The sequence below is a fragment of the Rhinolophus hipposideros genome (assembly GCF_964194185.1).
Source record: "Rhinolophus hipposideros genome assembly, chromosome: 8".
Lineage (NCBI taxonomy): Eukaryota > Metazoa > Chordata > Mammalia > Chiroptera > Rhinolophidae > Rhinolophus > Rhinolophus hipposideros.
The window spans coordinates 72499305-72521833 of NC_138054.1; the positions used below are offsets into that span (position 1 = coordinate 72499305).

At 50.1% G+C, this 22529-nt stretch overlaps 2 protein-coding genes across 2 annotated transcripts in view; one reads left to right on the forward strand and one right to left on the reverse strand.

Annotated features, from left to right (window-relative positions):
* The window catches only part of CSMD2 (CUB and Sushi multiple domains 2), a 579318-nt gene that overhangs the window by 253663 nt on the left and 303126 nt on the right, over positions 1 to 22529 (forward strand). Inside the window, 1 exon segment of the mRNA XM_081055778.1 lies at positions 19293 to 19405. Within this exon segment, the coding sequence (XP_080911904.1) occupies positions 19293 to 19405 (113 nt within the window).
* Positions 1233 to 1823, reverse strand: HMGB4 (high mobility group box 4; the record flags this gene model as incomplete). Its single annotated transcript, XM_081055777.1, has 1 exon — positions 1233 to 1823. One exon carries the CDS (start codon positions 1821 to 1823, stop codon positions 1233 to 1235), a length of 591 nt encoding a protein of 196 aa, XP_080911903.1.

Sequence of the window (22529 nt, forward strand, 5' to 3'; positions counted from 1 at the left end):
GAAACAACCTATAAGGCAGGCATCCCCCCTACTGGACAGGTGACAAACCTGACCCACAGGTTTATGGCTGTTATGAGCCCCCCCAGAGCTACATCCTCCCCTGGGACTCCTTGCATGAGTCCTGAGATCTATTCTGATTGGACCAACTCGGGTCACATGCCCATCACTGAGCCAATCACTGAGGCCAGGAGGATTCCATCTGAGGAAGCCTTGGTTGGGGTGGAGTCAGGGTGCTGTGAGCAAGAGGAGAAGGAGTGGGTACTGGTCATAATGGCCATAATGGCAACAGAGCGCCACTCAGTGCATACGTGGGTTATGCTCATATCCACTGAAAGATGACCAGGGGGGTGCCCACCAAAATGTCAACAGGGTTTTCTCCGACTTCTAGGACTTGGGGGCAGAGTCGGCTCCTGTTATAAAATCAGCCCGAGGCTTCATCCTGACTAGAATAGGGACCCCGCCACTGGAGTCTCGTCCTGGCCCACGAATGGTATCTAAGCTTTGCTGTGGGACCAGTTCTGGAAATGCTGGAGAAACTGAATCCCCTGAGGCCCACCTAAACTCGTTTCCCACCCTCTGCTGGGGCCTGATTTGGGAGCCTGACCTGCACTCCAGGCTTCTGACCTGCTTGGTGAGGAAGGTGGCAGGACTTAGTGCTCTGACCCTGGGTAGAGCCTTCCGACCAGATGCTTCCCGCTGGGATACTCCTACCTTCATGACGCCTAGCTTCTTTACACCTAGAGACTCCCACCCCACCTGCCCAAGCCAAGCCTTGTAGGCACTAACCATACACATCCCTGTGGATACTGTTGCCACTTCTCTAAAAGCCTCGCCTCCCCTCCCCTTCCCTTCCCCTCCCCTCCCCTCCCCGCCACTCCCCTCCCTTCCCCACTTCCCTCCCTTCCCCTCCCCTCCCCTCCCCTCCCCTCCCTTCCCCTCCCCTCCCCTCCCCTTCCCTCCCCTCCCGTCCCCTTCCCTCCCCTCCCCGCCACTCCCCTCCCTTCCCCACTTCCCTCCCTTCCCCTCCCCTCCCCTCCCCTCCCCTCCCCTCCCCTCCCGTCCCCTCCCCTCCCGTCCCCTCCCCTCTCCTCCCCTCCCTTCCCCAAGATCAGTTTCCCAACCCCCATCTCAACACTACCATACCACTCACTGCCCCACAGCAGCAGCAGTGGCTGCCCTATCAGCACACAGGAGACCATGGACAGGCAGTGCAGCTGAATGGCATTTTATTTCTAATTGGATCCACTCGCTTTGTCTGACGTAGCTTGCTTGCACCCTCTGCGTTGGTTCTTAGGCAAGCCTTGGCGAGTCTTCTTCCTGGCATTGCGTTGCATGCGGTAGACTTTCAGTTCCTCATGGTACTTAGCTCTCAGGAGAGCTGCTCTTTGTTCATACGGCTGCTTCTCGATGTCTGGTGTTGCAGACCACATCTTCCCTGAGGCCTTTGCCACCTGCACCACCGACCAGTTGGGATTCTCCCTCTTCAGCTGGGTGTAGTGGTCTTGGCAGAAGAGTAGGAAGGACGATGGAGGCCGCTTAGGTGCGTGGGGGTCCCGTTTTCTCCGTTTCTTCCTCTTGCCAATGTAATTCATCATCTCTTCCTGGTACCGGGCTTTGTCAAGCTTGGCCAGGGCTTCATACTTGGCCTTTTCATGCTTTGAGATGGACCTCCATTTTTCCGAACACTTTCTAGAGAACTCTTTAAAGCTAAGGTAGGTATTTGGTTGCTGCTCCTTGAACTTGTTCCTGCAATTCACTATAAAGTGGATGTAAGAAGAGACATTAACCTTGGGCCTTAGCTGGATTTCTTTTCCCATGTTCATAAGGTCATTTTCTTTTTCTGTATTCAGTAACTTGGACAGCAGAGGCTTTTGTCCCCACACTCCAGGAGCAAATCTAGGAGGTGCTCTGCCTACGATGAATTTTTCTCTCTGCAAGAGCTGCAGTCAGGGGTCGGCCTTTTCAGTGGTGGTGGCATTATTGGGTCAGAAGAGGGGATTGTGACATCACTCGCGAGCTGGCCACTCCTGGCCAGTGCCTGTGGCATTTGCATACAGGTACTCTTATTGGTTGGCTACCTGAGGGTCAGTTTTTGCTTCTCATGAAACATAATTGTTCATCTGGAGAAAGCTCTGGAGCGGCTACTTCCCCTGGAATATTTCTCCTTGGCTTCCTGGAGGCAGTGGGCTTTGCTCAGCTTTAGGAGCTTTGGACTCCTCAGATGCGGTAACAAATCACGAGGTCTGCCTTCCTGGCCGTAAGATTGTCAAGATGCCGCATCATCCCTTCCAAAGGCAGGCTGGAAATAATGAACAGGAGGAGGTGGATGGCTCCAGACCTGTCATGATAAAATGTGAAGTCTTTCTGTTTGCCCCGAACACTGGCAGCTCCTACTGTACGAAGAGTTTAGTAGTAACTCTAAAAATAATCAGGTGTGACAGCTGTGACTCGGTTCCTGTCAGGACAAAGTTTGTCTAATTTAAAACCCGAGCTCTTGGGCTGTAAGTCTAAACTCTTTGTTTCTCTGAAGAAACTTGAGGGGGAGGGAGAGAAACAGGAGAAGCTTGAGATTTTACTAATTATACTTGAGTCCAGGAAAAATGAGATCAAACCCTTGGCATATCAGGAGGCCTCACCTCAGGGGTCCCCATTTCTTGGGGTTAGAGCACAGTGCTATAATAGCCACACTCACACTAGTTGGCCTCTGGCCTTTTGTAAATGCAGTTGCAGATATCCCACCCGCCTTCCAACTGGAGGGAAAGGAGAGACAAAGTGACCTTTGGACTTTGTTGGGTACTTGCTTATATGGTACAGCAGGTGGTACGGCTCAGAGGTTGATGATAGCACCAAATTTGCAGGGCTAGACAACTAAGCGTCCTGAACATAGAAGTTAACCTGGTTAAGGTCAAACAGCCACTAACAGGTGAGAGTCTGGATTTGGACCCATTTACCTGACTCACACCTGTGCTTCCTCCTGCCTGCACAGAACTGTTGCCTGGAGGAGCAATGGCCCAGGTATGTGGCCTCAGCAGCTGAGCCTGACAAGGAAACTTGCCTAAGGTTAGGCCACATGTAGAATGTTTGCCAAGTCCACTGCCAGGGCTCCAAGATTGACTTCAGCTTCTGTCTTGTGTAAAAGAAAGATGGAAAATGATGCGAGTTCTCAGTCCTGAATTCTAGCCCCAGCTCGGCTGAGAGGTGGCCGGGCTATGGCAACCAGCCCCTCCCTTCCTGTGAGCCTGTGATTTCTCATCTGTAAAATCAGTGTGTAGACTGGCGAGGAAAGATAGTCCCTCCAGGGGACATGCTGTCATATGTTGTGGCTGGATTTGGGAGCCTGTGAGATACCAGATGCCTGCCAAGGAAATCTGGGTGAGTGGGGAGGGGTCTGGCCAGTGGGAACGGATTACTCCGGGGACATCTGTCAGCCCAGGTAGCTTTTCTCACTCTGGTGCTTTCTTCCAAGGGGCCAGAGGTTGGCTCACCTGTTTGTTGGACTTGAACTGGGCTGCAAAGATACATGGGACACAGCTCCTGCCTGAGGTAGAGGATGGGCTGTGAAGAAGAACTTGGCTAACGTCTATATTACTCAGACCCTTGTCAGACTCACAGCAGAACCCAGCAGCTTGTCTCTGCCTCTCTTCATGACCTTTACCCTCTCACACTGATAAGGTCCACGAAGATGAACCCCATGATAACCATCTGGAGCCCAGCAGATCTAGGAAGAGAAGGCAGTAAGCATGAAATCTATGGCAACCCTTTGTTGTTCAGGCCACACTCCCAGCATGGAGGGGTGAAGCAGGGGAATTCTTTGTCTGAGGACCTACGGGAGGGGAAATACACCTGGCTTTCTGTATTCATGCTGTGTGTGGTGGAGTCTGAGGTGTGCCGCTCCAGATCCCCTTTCCAACCTTCTCTGCTCTTCTCTGCCCGTAAGCTGACCCATGTGGACCACATCAATGGAGCCTAGACCCTCTGACTTCCATTGCAGTGTGGCCAGTGGGGACCCCAACCCCAAGGAGATGAAGGAGGAAGGAAAGTGAGGTCAAGGCATTTATTCTCCGGGCTTCCGTCCTATGGGGTCAGCTGAGGCTGGCTCTCCACCCCCTGGACTGAAAGTCTCGGCTTTCTCTTCAAGTATCGTCTCTAAATGGCTGACGTCTTTCAAGTTCAGGAATTGCTCCCTCTCCTCACCCCCTCCTAGTAAGAGCTCTGCTTTTTACTAGCCTCTGAGGACTCTGCTGTCTCTTGTGGCTTTCCTACACCTTGCCCTTCCCTTTGTAAATGACCTCTTTATTAAACACTCTGAATTAGTCTAATTTGAACGCCATCTGTTTTCTGCTGGGACCCTGACCAAAGCACCATGTTTCTAGCCTTCCACTATGGACAGCCGTGGAGATGGATAAATAAACTGTGGGCATCAGTCCAAGGTAGGAGGATATTGAGCTGGATACCCAAGAGCTGGGCAGCCCCACAGGCAGGAGTAGTCAGCAGGGGAAGAGTGCCTGCCCCGGCAGGGGCAGGACAGGGCCACGGGGCCCAGGAGGGTGTCCAATATCCTTGTATTATGAGCTGACCTCTTGGCAGGGACACTGGTCTGAGGGCCAGACAGTAACTATTTTAGGCTTTGGGGGTCACACAGTTTCAATTGTAAGTACTCAATTCTGCGGTTGTAGCTCAAAAGTACCCCTAGATAGTATGTAACACATGAGTGTGGCAGTGTCCCAATAAAACTTTGCAAAAACAAACAGTGGTCTAGAGGTTATAAATCTGCCATCCCCGGTCTAGAGATGAGAATTCAGTATTTTCAAACTTTCCGATTGCAGTCTACAGTAAGAAATACAGTTTACATCATGACCCACTTATGCAGGAGCGTACTTCATAATAATATTTATATAATGCTTAATGTGTCAGCCTCTGTTCTAAGCACTTTCCCTGTATCAATGCATTTAGTCTTCAGAAAAGCCCGCTGTGGAGTGCGGTACAGTGGGGTACTATTTTTCTTCCCAAGATAAAGGTCTCCAAGCACAAAGTTTCCAGAAACAAAAGTTTTATGAAACCTACATTTCTTTTCTAGTCTATTCTGTTACAGTTTCCTCTACTTTATTTTGTTATTTAAAATGCAACCCACAGACTGATCTCATGGCCTGCTAATGGGTCACAATCGATGGATGAATTTGAAAAACACTGTCTCAGCCAGCTGGGAGGGAGTGTCTCTTGGTGTTAAAATGAAATGAAAATCAGACATGAGTTCAAATTCTAGCTTTACCACTTACTAGCTGTGTCACGTTGCATAGGTCTAGCTTGTTACAGTCTTATCCGTACAAAGCAGTGAACTGATCATAAAATGATGAGGGTTAACTAATTGAAGTGGTGGGAAGAAAAGCCCCTGACACTGCCCCTCCCTCACAGTGGGGGCTGGACTTAGGGACTCACTTGTAGTGACCAGCGTATGGAAAAGAACAGATTGTATCTTCACAGTGGAGAAAGCTGGCAGATCTGCCTTAACCCAGCGATCAAAGTGAACATCAATAATAGGCCATATTGATGTCACACACCCCCTTTTTATGATATGATTAATAAGAGTATCTCACTTCTGTGGCATTCTACCCCCAAATCCATAACGCCTGGTCTAATCATGAGAAAATATTAGACAAACCCAAATGAAGGGACATTCTACAAAATGCTTGACCAATATTTGTCAAAAGTGTCAAGGTCTTGAGAAAACAAGGGAAGCCTGGGAAATGGACACAGATGGGAGGAGACTAAGTAGACGTGATGACTAAAGGCCATGAGAAATGTTGGATTGGATCCTGGAACAACAAAAGGGCCGTTCGTGGAAGGACTGGGGAAATCTGAATAAAGTCTTCGATTGATCCAATAGCATTGTACCAATGTGGATTTTTAGTTTTGATGCACGTCCCATCGTTATGTGACATGCTAACGCTAGGGGAAGCTGGGTGAGAGGTAGATAGGAAATTTCCATACTATCTTTGCAACTCGTTTCTCATTTCAAAATAAAAAAATTGCCCCAGCTGACGGGACTGTGCACCCAGGGATGAGACAGCCCACTCTGGATCCTTCTCCCTCAGGACTCACAGGGCAGATACCCTCAACTGCAGCAACATATGCTCTTGGCATATCTTCTGTCACCATGTTTCTCAAATTTGGGGGCATGCTGGAACCACCTGTGGGGTTCTTGAACATCCTAGTGCTCAGGTGACAGCAACACAAGAGCAAAAGGACCTGGCCCAGGCAAGCGATAAATGTTTTGATGCTTTTTCACTCTCCCTCCTGCCCCTCTTCCTCCTATAGGGTGGAAATCAATGGTTGTACTTGCCCTCTGAGCCAGGTGCCTGTAGTAGGGAGAATAATGGCTCCACAAAGATGTCCACGTGCTAAACCCTGAAGCCCGTGAATACGTTACCATACACAGCAAAAGGAACTTTGCAGATGTGATTATATTAAGGACTTGGAGATGGTAAGATTATCCTGGATTATCCAGATGGGCCTGATGTAATCACACAGGTCTTTATAAGAGGAAGGCAGGAGGGTCAGAATTAGAGATGAAGACGTGATGATACATGCAGAGGGTCAGAATCAGCGAGATCTGAAGGTGTTACCCTGCTGGCTTTGAGGATGAAAAGACCACGAGCCCAGGAATGAGGCTGCCACTAGAAGCTGGGAAAGGCAAACACACGGATTTTCCCCTAGAGCCTCCGGAGGGAAAGCAGCCCTGCCAGCTCCTTGACCTTGGCCCAGTGACACCCATTTCGGACTTCTGACCTCCACAATTGCGAGATAGTAAATCTGTGTTGTTTTAAGCCACTTCTGTTGAATTTGTAGTAATTTGTTAAAGCAACAGTGGGAAACGAACACAGTATCTTTCTCCTGCAACTGGTGGTCTGTAACTTTTCCTGTGCTATTCTTAGCCCCTGCTTGTGGTAATAAAGACAAGAAATTTATGCCGCCACTTACGGATTAGTTGAGGTGGCAGGAAGCACGATCTACTCAATTTTACACACTCTTCTTCACTCACTGACTCATTAAGTCACTAATTCTCTCATTTGCCTACCAATTAATTCATTTATATATTCTTTCAGTTCATTCACTCATTCACTACTCACTACACACACACACACACACACACACTCACACACTCACACACACATACCCTCAGTAAATAGCTGTGAGTTTCTTGAGCAGTGTGGCTGATTTTTCGATGACCAGTTATAAACAGTGTTGGAGGGATGGCTATGTCTCAGGAAGGCAGGTGATACTAGAGGGAGCTCCTGAAATGTCCTGGAAGCCAGGCTGCTGGGACAGGCAGGGTCATAAGCAGCCAGACCCAGGTTCTGTGACACTGACCTCATGGCAAGCAGGCACGCAATCAGATGTGACCGCGATATTTTAATAAAAGTGATGGAAATACTTTCGGTATATTATCTTTGGAAACCTAGAGAGAGAGAGATTAATTTGTCTAAGGCCACAGGGCAATGAGTGGCAGACCCAGGCCTCAAATTCAGGTTGGTTTGACCTCTAAGGCCATGTCCTCAGCCTCTGCTGGTAGTCTGACTCCTCTGGCTAGGGGCAGGAAAGCAGGACGCCTGGAAGGAACAAGGCCAAGTATTGGAGAAGGAGGGCAAATGGAGGGAGAATATGGTGTCTGAATCTCAACAGTGAAGGGATTCAGGGGAGACTTTTCTCCTCCGGCTTGATCCTCCTCCGAGATAGACCTGGTCAAGTTATCCTAGTTCCTAGGATACCCCGAGTCCAACAGGTTGACTGACCAGAGAGCCCACAGAACCACACCAGCATCTGTGGGAACACACAGAGCCTGGCTCCACGCCCCAGGACAGAGGCTGGTCAGCCCCCAGCCCGTGGACCCCTGGAGAGCTGGACAGGAAATGGGTACAATGGGGTCAGCATGGTGGATCCAGGCCCGACTGCTCACCTCTGGCAGGATGCAGCATAAAGGGAGAAGACGAGGTCTAGAACAAGACCACCTGTGGGGAGGTAACCCCACAGTGAGCTGCAGGTACCCCTCACAGGCCTTGACAAAGCCACTTCCTGACCCCACAGAGTGGGAAGAGTGGCCTCTGAGCACTCAGTCCAACCCGCTGCCACTTTCAACCACAATGGACGTCCTTTTGTCTGCCTAGCAAATTGACATTCCTTGAGAACTGTCCTCAGATTAGGCATGGGGTTCTAGTAGAGGCCATGCCTTTGCCCCAGGAGTGGGCACATCTCCCAGCCACACTAATCCAGGGCCTCCCGTGAGCTTTCGGTAATTGGAACCGAGGGAAGAAATCCTCGTCCTCTCGGGGGATGAAGATGAGAGGGTGAATCAGGCAGCTACTAAGGGCGGGCGTGGTTCCAGCCTCTAGCAGCCTTTTGCAATAGAGCGAATGAAGCCGGCAAACAGAGTACAACAAAGACGGGGTGCAGAGAGGGGGGCCTTGTGGCATTGGAGTCCCGGGTCCTAGTCGTCCCTGGGGTCCTAGTCATCCCAGCCATAGCCCTGCTCCTCCCATGGTTTGGCTACAAGAGCCAATTTCTTCTCACTTCCAGGCTGATTTGATCTGGATTTCTGCCCCTGAAAACTAAATGCCTAAGACGTTAAGCCAGATGTGATGGGGTGCGGGGTAGGAGCGGCCAGGAGCGCTCACCCCCAGTTTTCACTTCTCTCATCTCCTCCCCTCGCCTTGTTTTCGCGCCACCATCCTAATGTCTGGACCTCTGGTTTGTTATTCAGTATACGTCCAACTGTCACGTCATGACCCTCAGTAATAATAGCAGATACTCTCTGAGCATGTGCTAGGTGTCAGGCACGGTACTGAGAGCTTTTATAGCCATTTTCTCCCTTAAACCTCCTAACAGCTCTACGGGGTGGCTGCTGCTGTCCTTATTAAGTAGATGGGGAAACTGAGCCCCAAAGCAGGGCAGGTACTTGCTCCGAGTGAGACAGCTGGTAAGTTTAGAGCTGAGATTTGAACCCAGGCAGGCTTCTGCTGGGGCTCATGAGCTTCATGTCTACCCCAAACTGCTTTCTATTCCGTAAACGTTGGTCCCTTTTGTCACGTTAGTCCCTTTAGTCTCTTGCTGCACAGAGACATGACATGACCGAGAATTGTGGCTGCTGCGTCTCGAAGCCTTAGCAAGAGTTTATGAGCATCACTGAATCACTTTTAATTGTCACACATCACACGCTGACATACACACTGGGAGAGAGGCTCAGAGAGGTAAAGCAACCCCCCAAAGGTCACAGAGGAATGAATGTGACAGGAGGCAGGATCAGAATCCAGCTCCGCCTGACTCTAGGACACCTTGCTCACAGACCTTAGCAGCCCGGAGATGTCTTACCCTACCATTCCCCGGCCGACTGGGAGGCTCACTCTCTCAGCCGTCACTCTAGAGCTGCTGAATACCTCAGCAGGGCTGGCTAGCTGCCTCCTGGAGGGGGAGAGGGAGCGCTGATGATGCTCAAACTAGGAATGGCAGCTGAGGGGCAGGCAAAGATGCGTGGGAAGCTCCTCGATAAGCCATCTGCAAACATTTCCTCTGGCTGAGAAGAAGTACCCTAGTGTAATCCCCGGAGGCCTCTGTGAGGCATACATTGCCACCCCCACTGGAAGGGGGCAGGTCCCTTCTCTGAGTCATGTCTGCCAGTGACAGGCAGAAGATGGGCAAGGCTGAGTAAGCACGAACTGGTGGAGGCCAGGCTGGGGCCACCCGAGGGAGAGGGAAGATGACTACCCAGGGTACTGGCTATGCTCGGTGTCACACAGTGTCCTGTCCTTCCACCCCTGCACTGTTCTATCACCACAGTGGATGTAGGTATCCTTAGCGCCCCGAGAACACCTAGGTCAGGCTGCTCTCAGGTCTGCTTAATCCCTGTGTGCTGTAGAGAGGAGGGTTCAAGGCACTGATAAAATGCTGACCTGTCTCTTCCCAGACCTAAGTAAGGGAGGAAAATAGTTCACATTTGTGAGGCACCTACTGTGTGTCAGGCACAGTCCTGGACATGTTATATACAAGAGCACGGCGGTGCTGCACAGGTTAGGAAACTGAGACTCAGAGAAATTACAGTGCATGCCCACATTTACACAACTGGTAAACAGCAGAGCCCAGATTCAAATACAGGCCTATCTGATTCCAGAGTCCCAGCCCTTAGCCCTTGACTTTCTTAAACCGATTGCCTCTGTGTAGGGGAATAAGACAGGTAATGAATCAGACAGGTGGCATCTCTACCTAGACAGAGACCTGAGCTGGGAAGGGGGAGGGTCGGTTAGGGTGTAAGTGTGCCTTGGTCACCCCTAAGGACTGCACCCTGTTCCTGGGCCAAGCCTGATTGAGACAGGCTTTATCATCTTAGGGCATGGAGACCATCAGGTGTCCAGGCTGGCTCTCAGGTCCCATCTGTAGTCACAGAGACTCTGGTGCAGGGAACGGGCAGCTGAGGGCCCAGCTGCTGGTCAGGGCTGAGACTGCTCTAGATTCTATCCCTGTCAGACAGGAGCAGGACCTGGAGAGGGACAAATGTACAAGGCACAGCACATCACATCATAAAAGAATGATGGGGGGCAGGGCACAGCAACAGGAATGGAAAAAATGGTGCTGGGACACTCTTTTGCCTAATCTTCTCTGGTCCTATGGGGCCTTCTCCATAAAGCCAGTGCACAGTCCCATCAGCTGGATTGACCCAGCTTGGGTCACTTGGCCACCCCTGTCAGTTGTGGCCTAAGGGACCCATGGCTGCCCCTTTCAGGAGCTGTGTGTTGAGGTCAAGGGAGACTGGTCCTCTAAGGCTTCTAGCACTCAGGAAAACATGAAACTGCCTGATTTAGACCTGGAGACAGAATAGAGTTGGGTACCCCCTGAAAGGTTATAAAAAACCCACCACAAGCCCCCTCACCCAGAGCTTGGCACCTGACACCAGACCCAACCCCGTTCTGTTCACTTCAGTGTCATGGGTACAGCCTGCCACAGAGGCAGGAAGTGCCTCACCCAGGATCTGTGCCAGGTGAGCAGCTGAGCTAGGAATGGAAGCAACTGACACCCAAGCCACTCCCCACACCTTCCCAATATTCCATCCCCAGGACATCAGTGGTGATGCCCTCATCCCACCTGATAGCAAACATAGCCAGGAGCCCTGTCTGTCCCTCAGCACTTCCAGGTTCAGACATATTTCCTCCAGGGTGCAGTGCATCTGGAGGAAAAGCATTTACCTGATGTAGTTGGTGTGGGTTCCCTGGAGCTACCAATTAGCTGAGCAGGGAAGAGCCTGACAATTTGTTGACTTTATTGACTTGCTTCTGGGGAAGAAGGAACATTTGCTCACCTCGATAACCAAACTCCACTGGCGCTGTATTGGGGATATGTCAGCATGAGAAGAATCCCCCCAAGGGGTACCAGCAGCTGCTGTGTGAATGGGGAGCACAGCAAGGGCTGAGGGACCAAGGGGTGGGGTGGCATGTCTTTGTGGGAAACCCAGATGAAACCCAGTGTGGCCTCCAAGGCTCTTGCTACTATTTCTGGGCTCACCTGCTCACCTGCCTTTCCTCTGCTTTGCCCCACATATGCCCTCTGCTTCCACCAGCAGGAACTTGTTCATTCATTCATTCAAGCATTCCTCCTTCCAGTGAGCAACATTTACTTAGCCCTTTGCACATGTCATGCAGTCTGCAAGGTCCTGAAGAAAGAACTGAACAAGAAAGAAACTCAGGGAGCTCACAATTTGGTGGGTGGGGCAGAGCCCTGAACAACGCCTGGTGAGACAAACACTGTGGCACCTTCTCTCAACCAGGAGAAGCCAACTTCATGGAGCCAATAGCTGTCAGATGACACCTGAAGGAGGAGCATGAAGTAGCTAGAAAAATGGTGGGAGTAGATCAAAGTGGACAGGGAGAATTTGTAAAGAGGTGACTTCTTGATCTTTGGAAACATTCAGACCAGATCTTGACTGACAATTTGTCATGAATCCTGTAGTTGGGATGTGTACATAGCTGGGCATTAGACCTAGAAGAGCTCTGAAGGCCTCCGCAAATAAAATTTTCAAATAAGCTGGTTTCCTCTCTCCCGATCACAAGTTAGAAAACATGCCCCACTATTGAAAGCAAGAGACTGCCGTTTGTTCGTTCATTGGTTTATTCATCCACTCAAAGCCTATAGATGTTTAACCATCTCCCAGAGCAGCTCCCTGGAGTAGCTGGCACTCCCACAGCCTTGATAGATCTTCCTGACCAATGCCCTGTGGCCGTCTAAGCCCCGTCGCCCGCCTGCTGTCTCCCACTCCCACACTCAGCACCTGTGCGCTTCCTCCTCCCACCAGCTGAGTCTTGCACTTTCTGAGAATCAGATGGGTTTGTTGCCAACTCTCTCGGTGCCAGTCATACTTGTTATTGTAATTATGTGATTTAAATTAAACATCACATAAACTGATGAAATATGAGTGCGAAAGGAAATACAGTTGCATCTACGGAAACTAAATTGAATGCTTTTGGAATGACTCCATGAACAAGCCCTAAAAAGAATTGCTTCCCAAATATTAGGTGTGAGTGAGTGAGGTAACTGCCCCCTGCTGTGTCAGCTCCATCGGGGCAGGGAGCACATCTGTCCTGTTCACCGCAGCACCCCAGTGCCTAGCACAGTGCCTGGCATGGTGCAGGAGCTTAATAAATATCTGTTGACCAGACAAGCTGTAGCAAAATTGGACATGGTGACTGATGCACTATGGGTGCAGTTTATACAAGATAGACAATGTGGAGAATGAACCCATGATAAAGGTCTCGGTCCTGCATTAAATGGATTGGCAAATAAATGTCCATATAAGTATTTTATATTGTAATGAAACGTTTAGGCTATGTTTACATTCGTTTACTATTCCCTACTTAGAAAAAAATAATTTTAACTAAACAACTACATCGTCAGCAAAGCACCTATGGTAGGTGTCAGTAAACTCTTTCTGTAAAGCGTGAGATACGTATTTTTGGCTTTGTGGCTTACAGTTTCTGTCACAACTGCTCAACTCTGCCGTTGTAGCATGAAAGCAGAGGACATGTAAATGAATGAGCATGGTTGTGAGCCAATAAAACTTTATTTACAAACAGCCAGCACGCTGTAGGTACCCAACCCCTGTTTTGTGGAAGCGGTTTGTCCTGTGTGCCAGGCAGTGTGCCGTGTTGCTGGACCTGCCAAGACAGAGAAGGTCCTGCCCGTCTGCTCTTGGTCTTATGGAGAGATTACCTTCTAGTCGGGGAGATGGTCAAGCCAAAAGATGATTCCGATGTGGTGTGCCCAGTACAATGGCAGGGGCGTGTCCTTGGTGCAAAGGGGACACAGTAGAGGGAACTGCTCCTCGTGAGGGCACAGAGAGCGGGAGAGGTGGAGGAAAGGAGACATTTGGTTAGATTTATGAGATGAGTAATATTTTCCCGAGTAGTCAGGTGGGCCCACAGGGAAGAGCATTCCAGGGAGAGGGAACAGCACATGCAAAGGCATGGAGACATGAAAGTGTCCATGGCTCAAAGGGCGTGTCATTGGAGAAGCAAGGCATTACACAGTTTGGGCTTTATCCTCAAGCCAGTGGGCCTTCGCTGCTGGGTTTCCAGTAAGGCAGGGACTCGATCAGATCTCCCCACAGAGTATGGAAGGTGGACTGGATGTGGAGGGCAGGTCAGAAGGCTGTCTCTATGGTCCATGTGAGGAATGGTGAGGGGTGGTAAGGTGGAGAAGACTTGGCCACAGCTGGCAAGGGGTGAAGGGCAGGGAGGAGTTCAGGATGATGCCTGGGTTGGGTGAGTGGTGGGATGGTGAGAATTATGGGGACAGAGCACTAAGAGCAGGAATGATTGGGGGGAAGCTTTGGTTTGTTGAGAGCATAGGAAACAACCCCAAACACATATAAGTAGGTATCCAGGAGTTGACTCTCCATAGGCCGGCTCAGGCGTCTCGGAGCTGCCTGCACAAGTTGGATGGGATAGGCACTGCTGGGAACAAGAGCCTTGGGAGGCCAAAGGGCCTCTTTCCAAGATAAGGCTGGAGACTGGGGGACTCCAGCAGCCCATATTTAAAACAGACTTGCTTTCATCCCAGGCATTCACCCAGTTCCTGGAACATATATGCTATTGCGGGTTTGCCTTGGGAAAAGGGCTTATCTTGACATGACAAGAGTCCTAGGAATTTGGCTAAAGGAAAACACTGGTGATGAGAAAGTGTCAGGGTTGAGTCAGTAAAGGCTGGCTTCAGGAGGAGAGGTAGCTTGGGTAGGAGGAAGCAGGAGTGGGCCTCCAATCAGGGCCTTGGTGCCCTTTGGCCCCCACCAGGACGGTTCCCTAGTTGCATCACTGTGTCCTTTCCACCCCCCAGGGAGGAGCATAGAGGGCAGGTGGGAAGGGAAGGTGGCTTGGGAGTGGGGGTAGGTTGGCAAGCACCTCACATGTGTCACGTTCTCCCCAGCCAGCCTTGGGGATGGAGGGCTGGTTCATGCTTGGCCCTAGGATGCAGAGATGCTGGAACCCTGAATCAGGTCCAGTCCATTGCACATAACTTAGTGAAGAGATAAAGCCCACAAGAGGTGCTCTGGGAGACAGCCGATGCTATCGGCTGAGCGCGGAGTCTGCACGGAGAAGGGGACATTGCAGTTGAATCCTGCAGATCATAGGCCTAGCCGGGACTCCCCGTATCCAGGGAACCACAGAGGGAGTGGCAAGCACAGTTCCTTTGCACAATATGTGTGTGCTTGCTGAGTAAATGAGTGAATGAGTATTCTCCTGAGGATGTCAGTTTTCAGGAACACTGAGATTTAAACCAAGATCTAACATTCCTCCCCCTCAGCTTACAATTAGGCAGCACTTCCTTACGCTCACTGTTGTCGTCTTATGGAGGTGTCTCTCAGCACCCCAACATCCTGACTTTATGAGCAGAAGTACTTAAGAAACCCATGAAGTCTACACTGAGCTCTCCTATTACCAGGAGAAAAGCGTAGAGCTTTCTGTGAAGAAGTCAGAGACACTTTTTCCATCAGCAACTACATGCATTAAAGGGAGTGATTTTTTTTTAATCCTCCCCAAGCCAGAATCTATTAATGAAGCCCCATTTAACAGAAGTCAATTTACCAAAAAGAAAAAAAATGAGTGTAATTGCTTAAATACATTTTATGTTGTACTGCAATAGCAATTTCCTGGGTGAACTTGGAATTCCCCAGGCCCCCCATCATGAAGTTAATGTGGACAGAAAGGTTTGAAGGGGAGAAGCTCTCTTTGTGTTTCTTTCCTTTAATTATGATTCTAAGAGGGAGCAAAATTAAAGAGGATCCTGGGGGGAGAGGGGTGGGGAAGAAAAGGAACAGAATGCAATTCAGCCTAAACCATTCCACTGCCTTCATGCCTGCATTTATGTGTCAGTACAACGCAGTGACTGAGGACATTGGCTCTGAGTGGGATGCCACTTCACAGCTGTGTGACCTTGAGCAAGTTACCTAACCTCTCTGTGCAGCCAGGTGAGAAAGAGCATGAGAAAGAGCATGAAGAGCAGCAAATACAAAGGCCGAAACAGCAGTGTATGTTCCGGTTCACATAAGGTCTTCTATTTGTCTGGAGAATGGTGTGTGTATGTGTGCACATGCACGCAGCGAGGGCAGGCAGGGCGGAGGCAGACCAGGAACACTCCACTGGGAAAGTGACATTTGATCAAAGTCTTGGAGGAAGTGAGGGGGTGAGCCAGGTGGAGGTCTGGGAGAAGTGTCAGCTAGCAGGCAGAGGGAATATCAAGTGCAAAGTCCCTGAGACAGGAGCAGACCTGGTTAGTTTTGAACAGCAAGGAGACCACGTGGCTGGGGCATACAAAATAAAGAGAGGAGGAGAGGTGAAGGCACACTGCTGTTTTTCAGGCCTGTTGGTCATTAGTGTCTTTTACTCTGAGGATGGGAACCGGAACCGTTAAAGATCTGTTTGTTTTTAATTAGCTCTGTTAAGGTACAGTTTGCATAAAATTGTCCATTTTAAATGTACAGTTCTCAGAGCTTTGACAAATGTGTACATCCCATATAACTGCCATCTCATTCAAGATATAAAATGTTTCCATCACCTCAGAAGGGTTCCCTGGACTTCTCCCCAGGCAATCCCCACCTGTACCTCTCTCCCCTAGCTCTGGCAATCACAATCCGCTTTCTCTTACTGTAGATAAATTTTTTCCAGAGGTTGATATAAATGGAATAGTACAGTATATACTCTTTCATCACCCAGCATAATGCTTTTGAGAGTCATCCATATTGTTTCATGTGCTAGTAGTTGTTCTTTTTATTGGAGGGTTTTGAGCAAGTCATAACCCCATCTCCATGGTAGAATTTCTTGTGATGATTCTGACACAGAAGTCCCCAGCTCTTTGAGAGATGCCAAGAAAACTCTCCAGTGTGCTATGTTTATGTCCAAGGAGGCAGTTGCAGAACAGGGTAAAGGTGCATGGGCAACTAAGGGCCCTGAGGTTAATCCTGGGGAATTAACAGCAAGATTCCCAGCAGTGAGTAAAGGTAGGGGAGAATGGGAGGGAGGTGGGAGATGACTCTTGGGGCTTCCCCAGTCTGTACAGTTGGGGGATTAACGCAGACCCCAGCACTGGAGAAGCCTTGCTGACTTCAATTCCAATGTTCATCATTACTCCCATCCTGCTCTTGTGACCATAGCACCCTCCCTTGGTTCCATTTTGCCATACACAGCCTTTGGTTTTGAATTATTCAGGTAATTTCTCCCACTTTTTACTTCCCTTATGTAAATATCCTTTAAGCTTTGTCGTTGAGATAGAATTGAATCTGGCCTGGGGCAAAAAATATCACCCACACTACTGTTTGTGGCTCCTTAGAAAACTTAAATGACTCAGCCTGTAATAAACTATTTTAAATGGGATCTCGTGAAATACAGTAATTGGCTTCTATAATAGCTCTTACCATAGCAATATGGGTTATATTCCTGGAGTTTAGTGTGTGTCAGCATTTTCATTATAGTAAAAACTCAATGTTGCAGGGTGTGAAGCTCCTTGGTTAGTTCTTCTGTTTAATACGTATTCATGGAGACCAACCATGCTGAATCTCTCCCGTTTGCCCTTTCAGATCTTCTCCCCTCCCTTTTCCACCTCATTCCATGCCTAGGAAGACTTAGTTGCATCACTATGCTCCCTTGCCCTCTGGTTTCCAATTGGGCTAGATCAACAGAAACATCAGCAGAAGATGAGAGGAGGGGAGGGAGAGGTGTGAGTTCCAGGTATTCATTTCTTGCTTCCTCCTGGTAGGATTTGCACAAACTAGCTGTAGTCCTGACTGAAGATTTGGGTCTGTGCAGTCCTCTCCTTCAGGGATAACTTTCCTCTGTGGAAAGTAGTTTCCCCTTTGTAAAGAGTCCATTCATGAAACTCCTGGAATGATTCTTTTATGACTTTGCCAGCTGTTTTCTGCCAGAATCCTGACATGCCTGCTTTGTACCAGCATTGTGGTAGGTGCCTGGTACAAAGATGACAAATAAAAATGATGAGGCAGAAAACAGCGCCTGCCGCTTACCAAGAGCGCTCCATCTGCCAGGGACCATGAGAAGGTCTTTTCTGTGCATTATCTCATTTAATCCTTGCAACCCTTTGAGGGAGGGTTATTTGTATCCCCATTTCATAGATGAATTAATGCATATTTGTGGAGATAACAGAGTGCTTCAGTAAGTTTCTTAAGGTCACATAGTTGATCCCTCCGCACCCAAGCTTCTTCACCACCAGGTTACACTGCCCTCTTTAAGGAGTTATCGTAGGGTGACACACACCTAGATAAGTGAATTCTGATTTGAATAAAATGCTGTGACATCACAGGAGGGCAAAGAAAATTATAGTTACCGAGCTGATATGTGTCAGGTACTGGGCTAGTTTCTCTGCCCTGTGAAGACTTGTTTATTCCCACAAACTCTTCTGGGGCTGCTGTTATTCTCATTCTCAGAAAGGGTAAGTAACCTATCCTACATTATGCTGGTGAAGCCCAGATCTGAACCCAAGTCTGTGTGGCTTCAAAGCCAAGGAGAGTAGGAAGAGCTTTCCTGAGGATGTGCTATGTGAGGGCACATAACGTTGTCTCCGTGACATGGGTGGGCGGAGGGCTACTGGAAACTGCATGCCAGGCAGAAAAGGCAAAGCCACAGAACAGGAGAGCACACAGATTGCTTAGGAGACGTGAGCAGGGTGTCCAGGTGGGGGCTGCCGGGAGTGATGGTACCAAAGGGGAAGCAATCAGGAGGTTTGTGGGGAGGAGGGCAGGGAAGACCCTGAGCGTCGAGCTGGCTAGGAGGCTGTGGGGCAGAGGAGAGAAGATGGAGGGGGTTCCTGGGGAACCTAGGAACGAGCAGAGCAAGGAGCTGCGTCAAGAGCTTAGGCTGAGCGTGGCAGACAGGCCAGTGCTGAGCAGAGCCCGTGCAAGCAGGGGCAGGTGGGAGGCTCAGAAGGCCAGTCTCTTGTAGGTGCGGGGAGCCCTGCAGGCACTTGTGCTCTGAGGAACTACAGGAGGAAAAGTCTGATTGACCTGGAAGTTGGCTCAAGATGGCAGTTGGCCAAGAGGCCGGGACAGTGACCAGTGATAGTGGGAGGTATCCTGGTGCCCCACCCCCTGAGCTGGACTGGCTAGAACCCAGAAGAGGCTAATCTAAGGGATGAGGAGTGAGCTGAGAGGGCAGCGGGAGGAGACAGGAGACCATGGGCCGAGTAAGAGACCCCCAAATGGGCCGTCACATTGTGAAGGGCCACAGTGCCTGTACTCGCTGTGCAAGCCCTCACTTCTGACTCCTTAGAGGGCCCGTGGGGCTTGCTGGGGGGTTGCTGGACCTCAGTCCGGGAATGGGGTGTTGAACCTCTGCTGGAGAGCTGAGCATTGGTCTTCCACATGGGGGCTGGGCCTTGCTGGAAGCTCTGGATCTCTACTGGGAGTGGGTATGTGGACATCTGCTGGTGTGTGTGTGTGGGGGGCGGTACTCTGCTGGGAGGGCTGGACCTCTCTGCTGGGATCTGGTCCTCTGCTCCAGACCTGGAGGATCCACGCCCTCCTTGGGGCATCTCGGGGAAAAGGAGCAGTGGGAAGAGCCCCTGGAGGAGCTACCTCAAGCTGCACAGGCCCCAGGCTACTGCAGGGTGGCTGGGCCAGCACAGCCCTTCCTTCCCATTCCAGGCCTGGGAGGACGCCCTACCATGCGTGGGAAGAGGCGAGACTCCTGGATGCCCATCCCCTGTCCCAGCCATCTATGGTCCCTGACCCTGCCCATTTCCTGTCCCTGCAGGTTCACTGGAGCCAGCCTCCCAGCCCCTGTCATCAGCAGCAAGAACTGGCTGCGGCTGCACTTCACGTCGGATGGCAACCACCGGCAACGCGGCTTCAGCGCCCAATACCAAGGTAGGCAGGCCCCGGGCTGCCTTGCTTCGTCAGTGGGTGGCAGAGGTGACCCCTGGGGGCTCATCTTGTCCCAGACTCGGTCTGGTGTGGCTTTAGGGCCTCTGATGTCTTAGAGGTCTGCTTATCTGCCATTGTGGTCTGTTGCCCAACGGTGGGACACTTCTCGAATTGTGTAGGCCTGTGTAGGCCGAGCAGCCCCTCTTCAGGCCAGGCTAGTTATAATAGTTAATACTGTGCCTTCGCAGAGCCAGGCGTGTGCTGAACACTTGATGAGCGTCATCTCATTTAACCCTCATCATTACCCTGCATGCAAATAGCGTCATCACTCCCGTTTCATGGACAAGGAAGCTGAGGTCCAGAGAAATTAAGCCAGTTTCTAAAGGCCCTCAGAACTACATCCTCTTAACCACCAGCCTTTAGCCTACCCCAGCCTAAAGCCGGAGAGCAGCCCACATTGCAAATCTCTTTCATTTAATGTAGAACACAAATGTATTACAAACATAAGCAGAATAACTTTGGGGAGCTTAGATGCTCAAATCTGTGAAGAGCCGTCTCGTGGCAAGAGATCAGACCAGGAATGGCGGTGGAATTTGCAGGGAAACCGATTCCTGCTCCAATTATGAAGAATTTCCTACCCGCAAGAGCCACCTATAAAAAGGAGCAGGTGAACTCCGAAGCGGGGAGCTCTTCACACCCGGAGGAGGTCCAAACGCCAAGGAATAGATGGGAGTAGACGACGACATTCCTTTCAGCCCTGAGTGTATGCATTCGAAGTACATGAAAATTATAGACATAAATACCAAAGGCTGGCCTCATGACTTGCCTTTAACGGTCACCAATTATAAATTGATGTTGGTTCTAATTGATTCGATAATGCACTTGGATTGCACATCTATTAAGTATCAGGCCCTGTATGAGGCCCTGAGGTGGGGGGGGAAGAGGAGTGGGCCTAACGTTGTGAGTGGGTGAGTGAGTGAGGGAATGAGGGAGGTCAGTCAGCACGCATAGGACAAGGACAGTACCGGCCTCATCGAGAGTGAAACGTGAACTGTAATCAATCACTGCCCCATGGCCACGGGTGTCCGATCTCGGCATCTTGTCCCTGCAGCCCCACCTCGGAGGCGCCGAGGTTCAGGCCGGGCTGCACAGCACACCGCCCACCCCAAAGGCAGCACAGGCACAGAGAAGCCCCTGCCACGCGGCCCCTGGGCCAGGCTTTCTGTCTGGAAACGGATAAAAGCAGCACTGGAGGCAGAAGCCTTACCTTTCAAATCCGAACCTTTTATGAGCGGCCTCGTTTCCTCAGCCTTGGGTCGTCGGATACCTTTGAAATATTTAAAAAATAAACAAGAAATCCACCTGTTCTGATGAGCTTCACAAAGCCTCCATCCGAGAGCTTTCCTGGAAACGTTTTTTCCACCCCTGAGGTTGGGCCTTTGTGGAGGTGAAGCGCCTGTCTGGACCTTTCCATGTGTTTTTCAAAATAGGAAAGCAGAAAGGAATGTTATCATGTCATCTGATTAAATAGGTGCTGGGTGTTTCTCATATTTCAAGTTACCGAAGGCCCAGTTGTCATGGTCATAGGTTAAGGTTTGGTGCCAGACAATGGGCAATGAGAACCCAGACCAAGAAGGCTCTGGAAGGTCGGGAGCACACATGGGTTGCACACCTACTGTGCGCCAGCCCCCGTACTAGGCACTATGCGTGCATTGCCCCATTTGAATTTTCCCCACACTGCAGTGGCAAATGTGTTTTTAAATTCCCATGTTTCAGCTGAGCGAGCTGAGACTCAGAGACATTGTGTAACTAGCCCCACATACAAAGGTCACGCAGACTACGAGTGGCAAAGCTCAAGTTCATTCGCAGGCTTTTGTGAGTTTTCTGCAAAATCACAGGACCTTTTCTGACGGTGATTTCCTATTTGACTGGTAGCTCCTAAACTTTGTTTTGTTAATCTCCCCCACTGTTAAAAAAAAAATACATTTTCCATCACAACCCAGTACACACATATATCTGTAGAACTAAAAGGAAAATGTCACCCAGTGGTATTTACCTGACTAAAACGTGATGCACTCTGAACATTTCTTTTCCGATTTTTAATGTTAGTTGCAACCCGTAAATGAATTTCTGGAACAGGCAACACCCCACAACCTGAAAAGCTGTTTTGCCTACGAACCTCTCAGGAGTAGGCCCTATCCTGCCCTCTCTCTGTCTCCATCAACGCAGCCCAGAGGGGGTTTGCACTTTCAGGTGTGCCAGTGTTTACGGAGGGCTTTCTACGTCTTAGGCACTGGGCATGCGCCACGTCTTTCCGTCCTCACAGCGTCTGTGTGACTAGGTGCCACCATTAGCCCCGCATGCAGGTGAGGAATGAGAGGTGCAGAGAGGGTCTGCAGCGGGCTCAAGGCCTCTTCTGTAGTGTGTGGGAGCCAAGGTTGGAACCCTGACCATGTTTACCTGCATCTGGCACGTGATAGACCATGGTGGGAACTGATTGTGTCACCAATGATTCACCCCTGGGGCCTTCTTTTCTTTAGTTTTGTTCCCGACTGGGGCACATAGTGCAAAGATATACACTAATCGTCTAGTAACTCAGTCGGTAGCTCCATCAAGCAGGGTTTCTCATCCTCGGCACTGCTGACAGTGTGGCCTGGATAATTCTGTGTGGTGGGGACTGTCCTGTGCGGTGTAGGTTGTTTAGCAACATCCCGGGCCTCTACCCACTAAGGTGCTAGATGCCACTAGCCACCCCCCCAACACCACACACACATAATCATGACGACCAAAAAGTCGCCAGACATTGCCAAGTGTCCCCTGTGTGCAAAATCAACCCTGCCTGAGAAGCACTGCTCTTCAGGAACGAAAACTTTGGAACCGTTAAATACCAATCTAAGTTTTCCTGCTGCGGATTCCATCCAAAAAAGTGACAGATAGGTTTCAGTGAGGGATATGGCAGGAGACGGCATACCGCATGGCGTTCACTGAAAGGTTAGTGAAAGGACCCATTTCAGAGGGGAGGGTAGGATTAAAGGAGCCCATTGGTTCACGAGGCCGCCACAGACTAAACAGCAGGGTCGCCTTCACTATGCTGGGGAAAGGGTCAGGGGAGGAAGTAGTGAGTGCT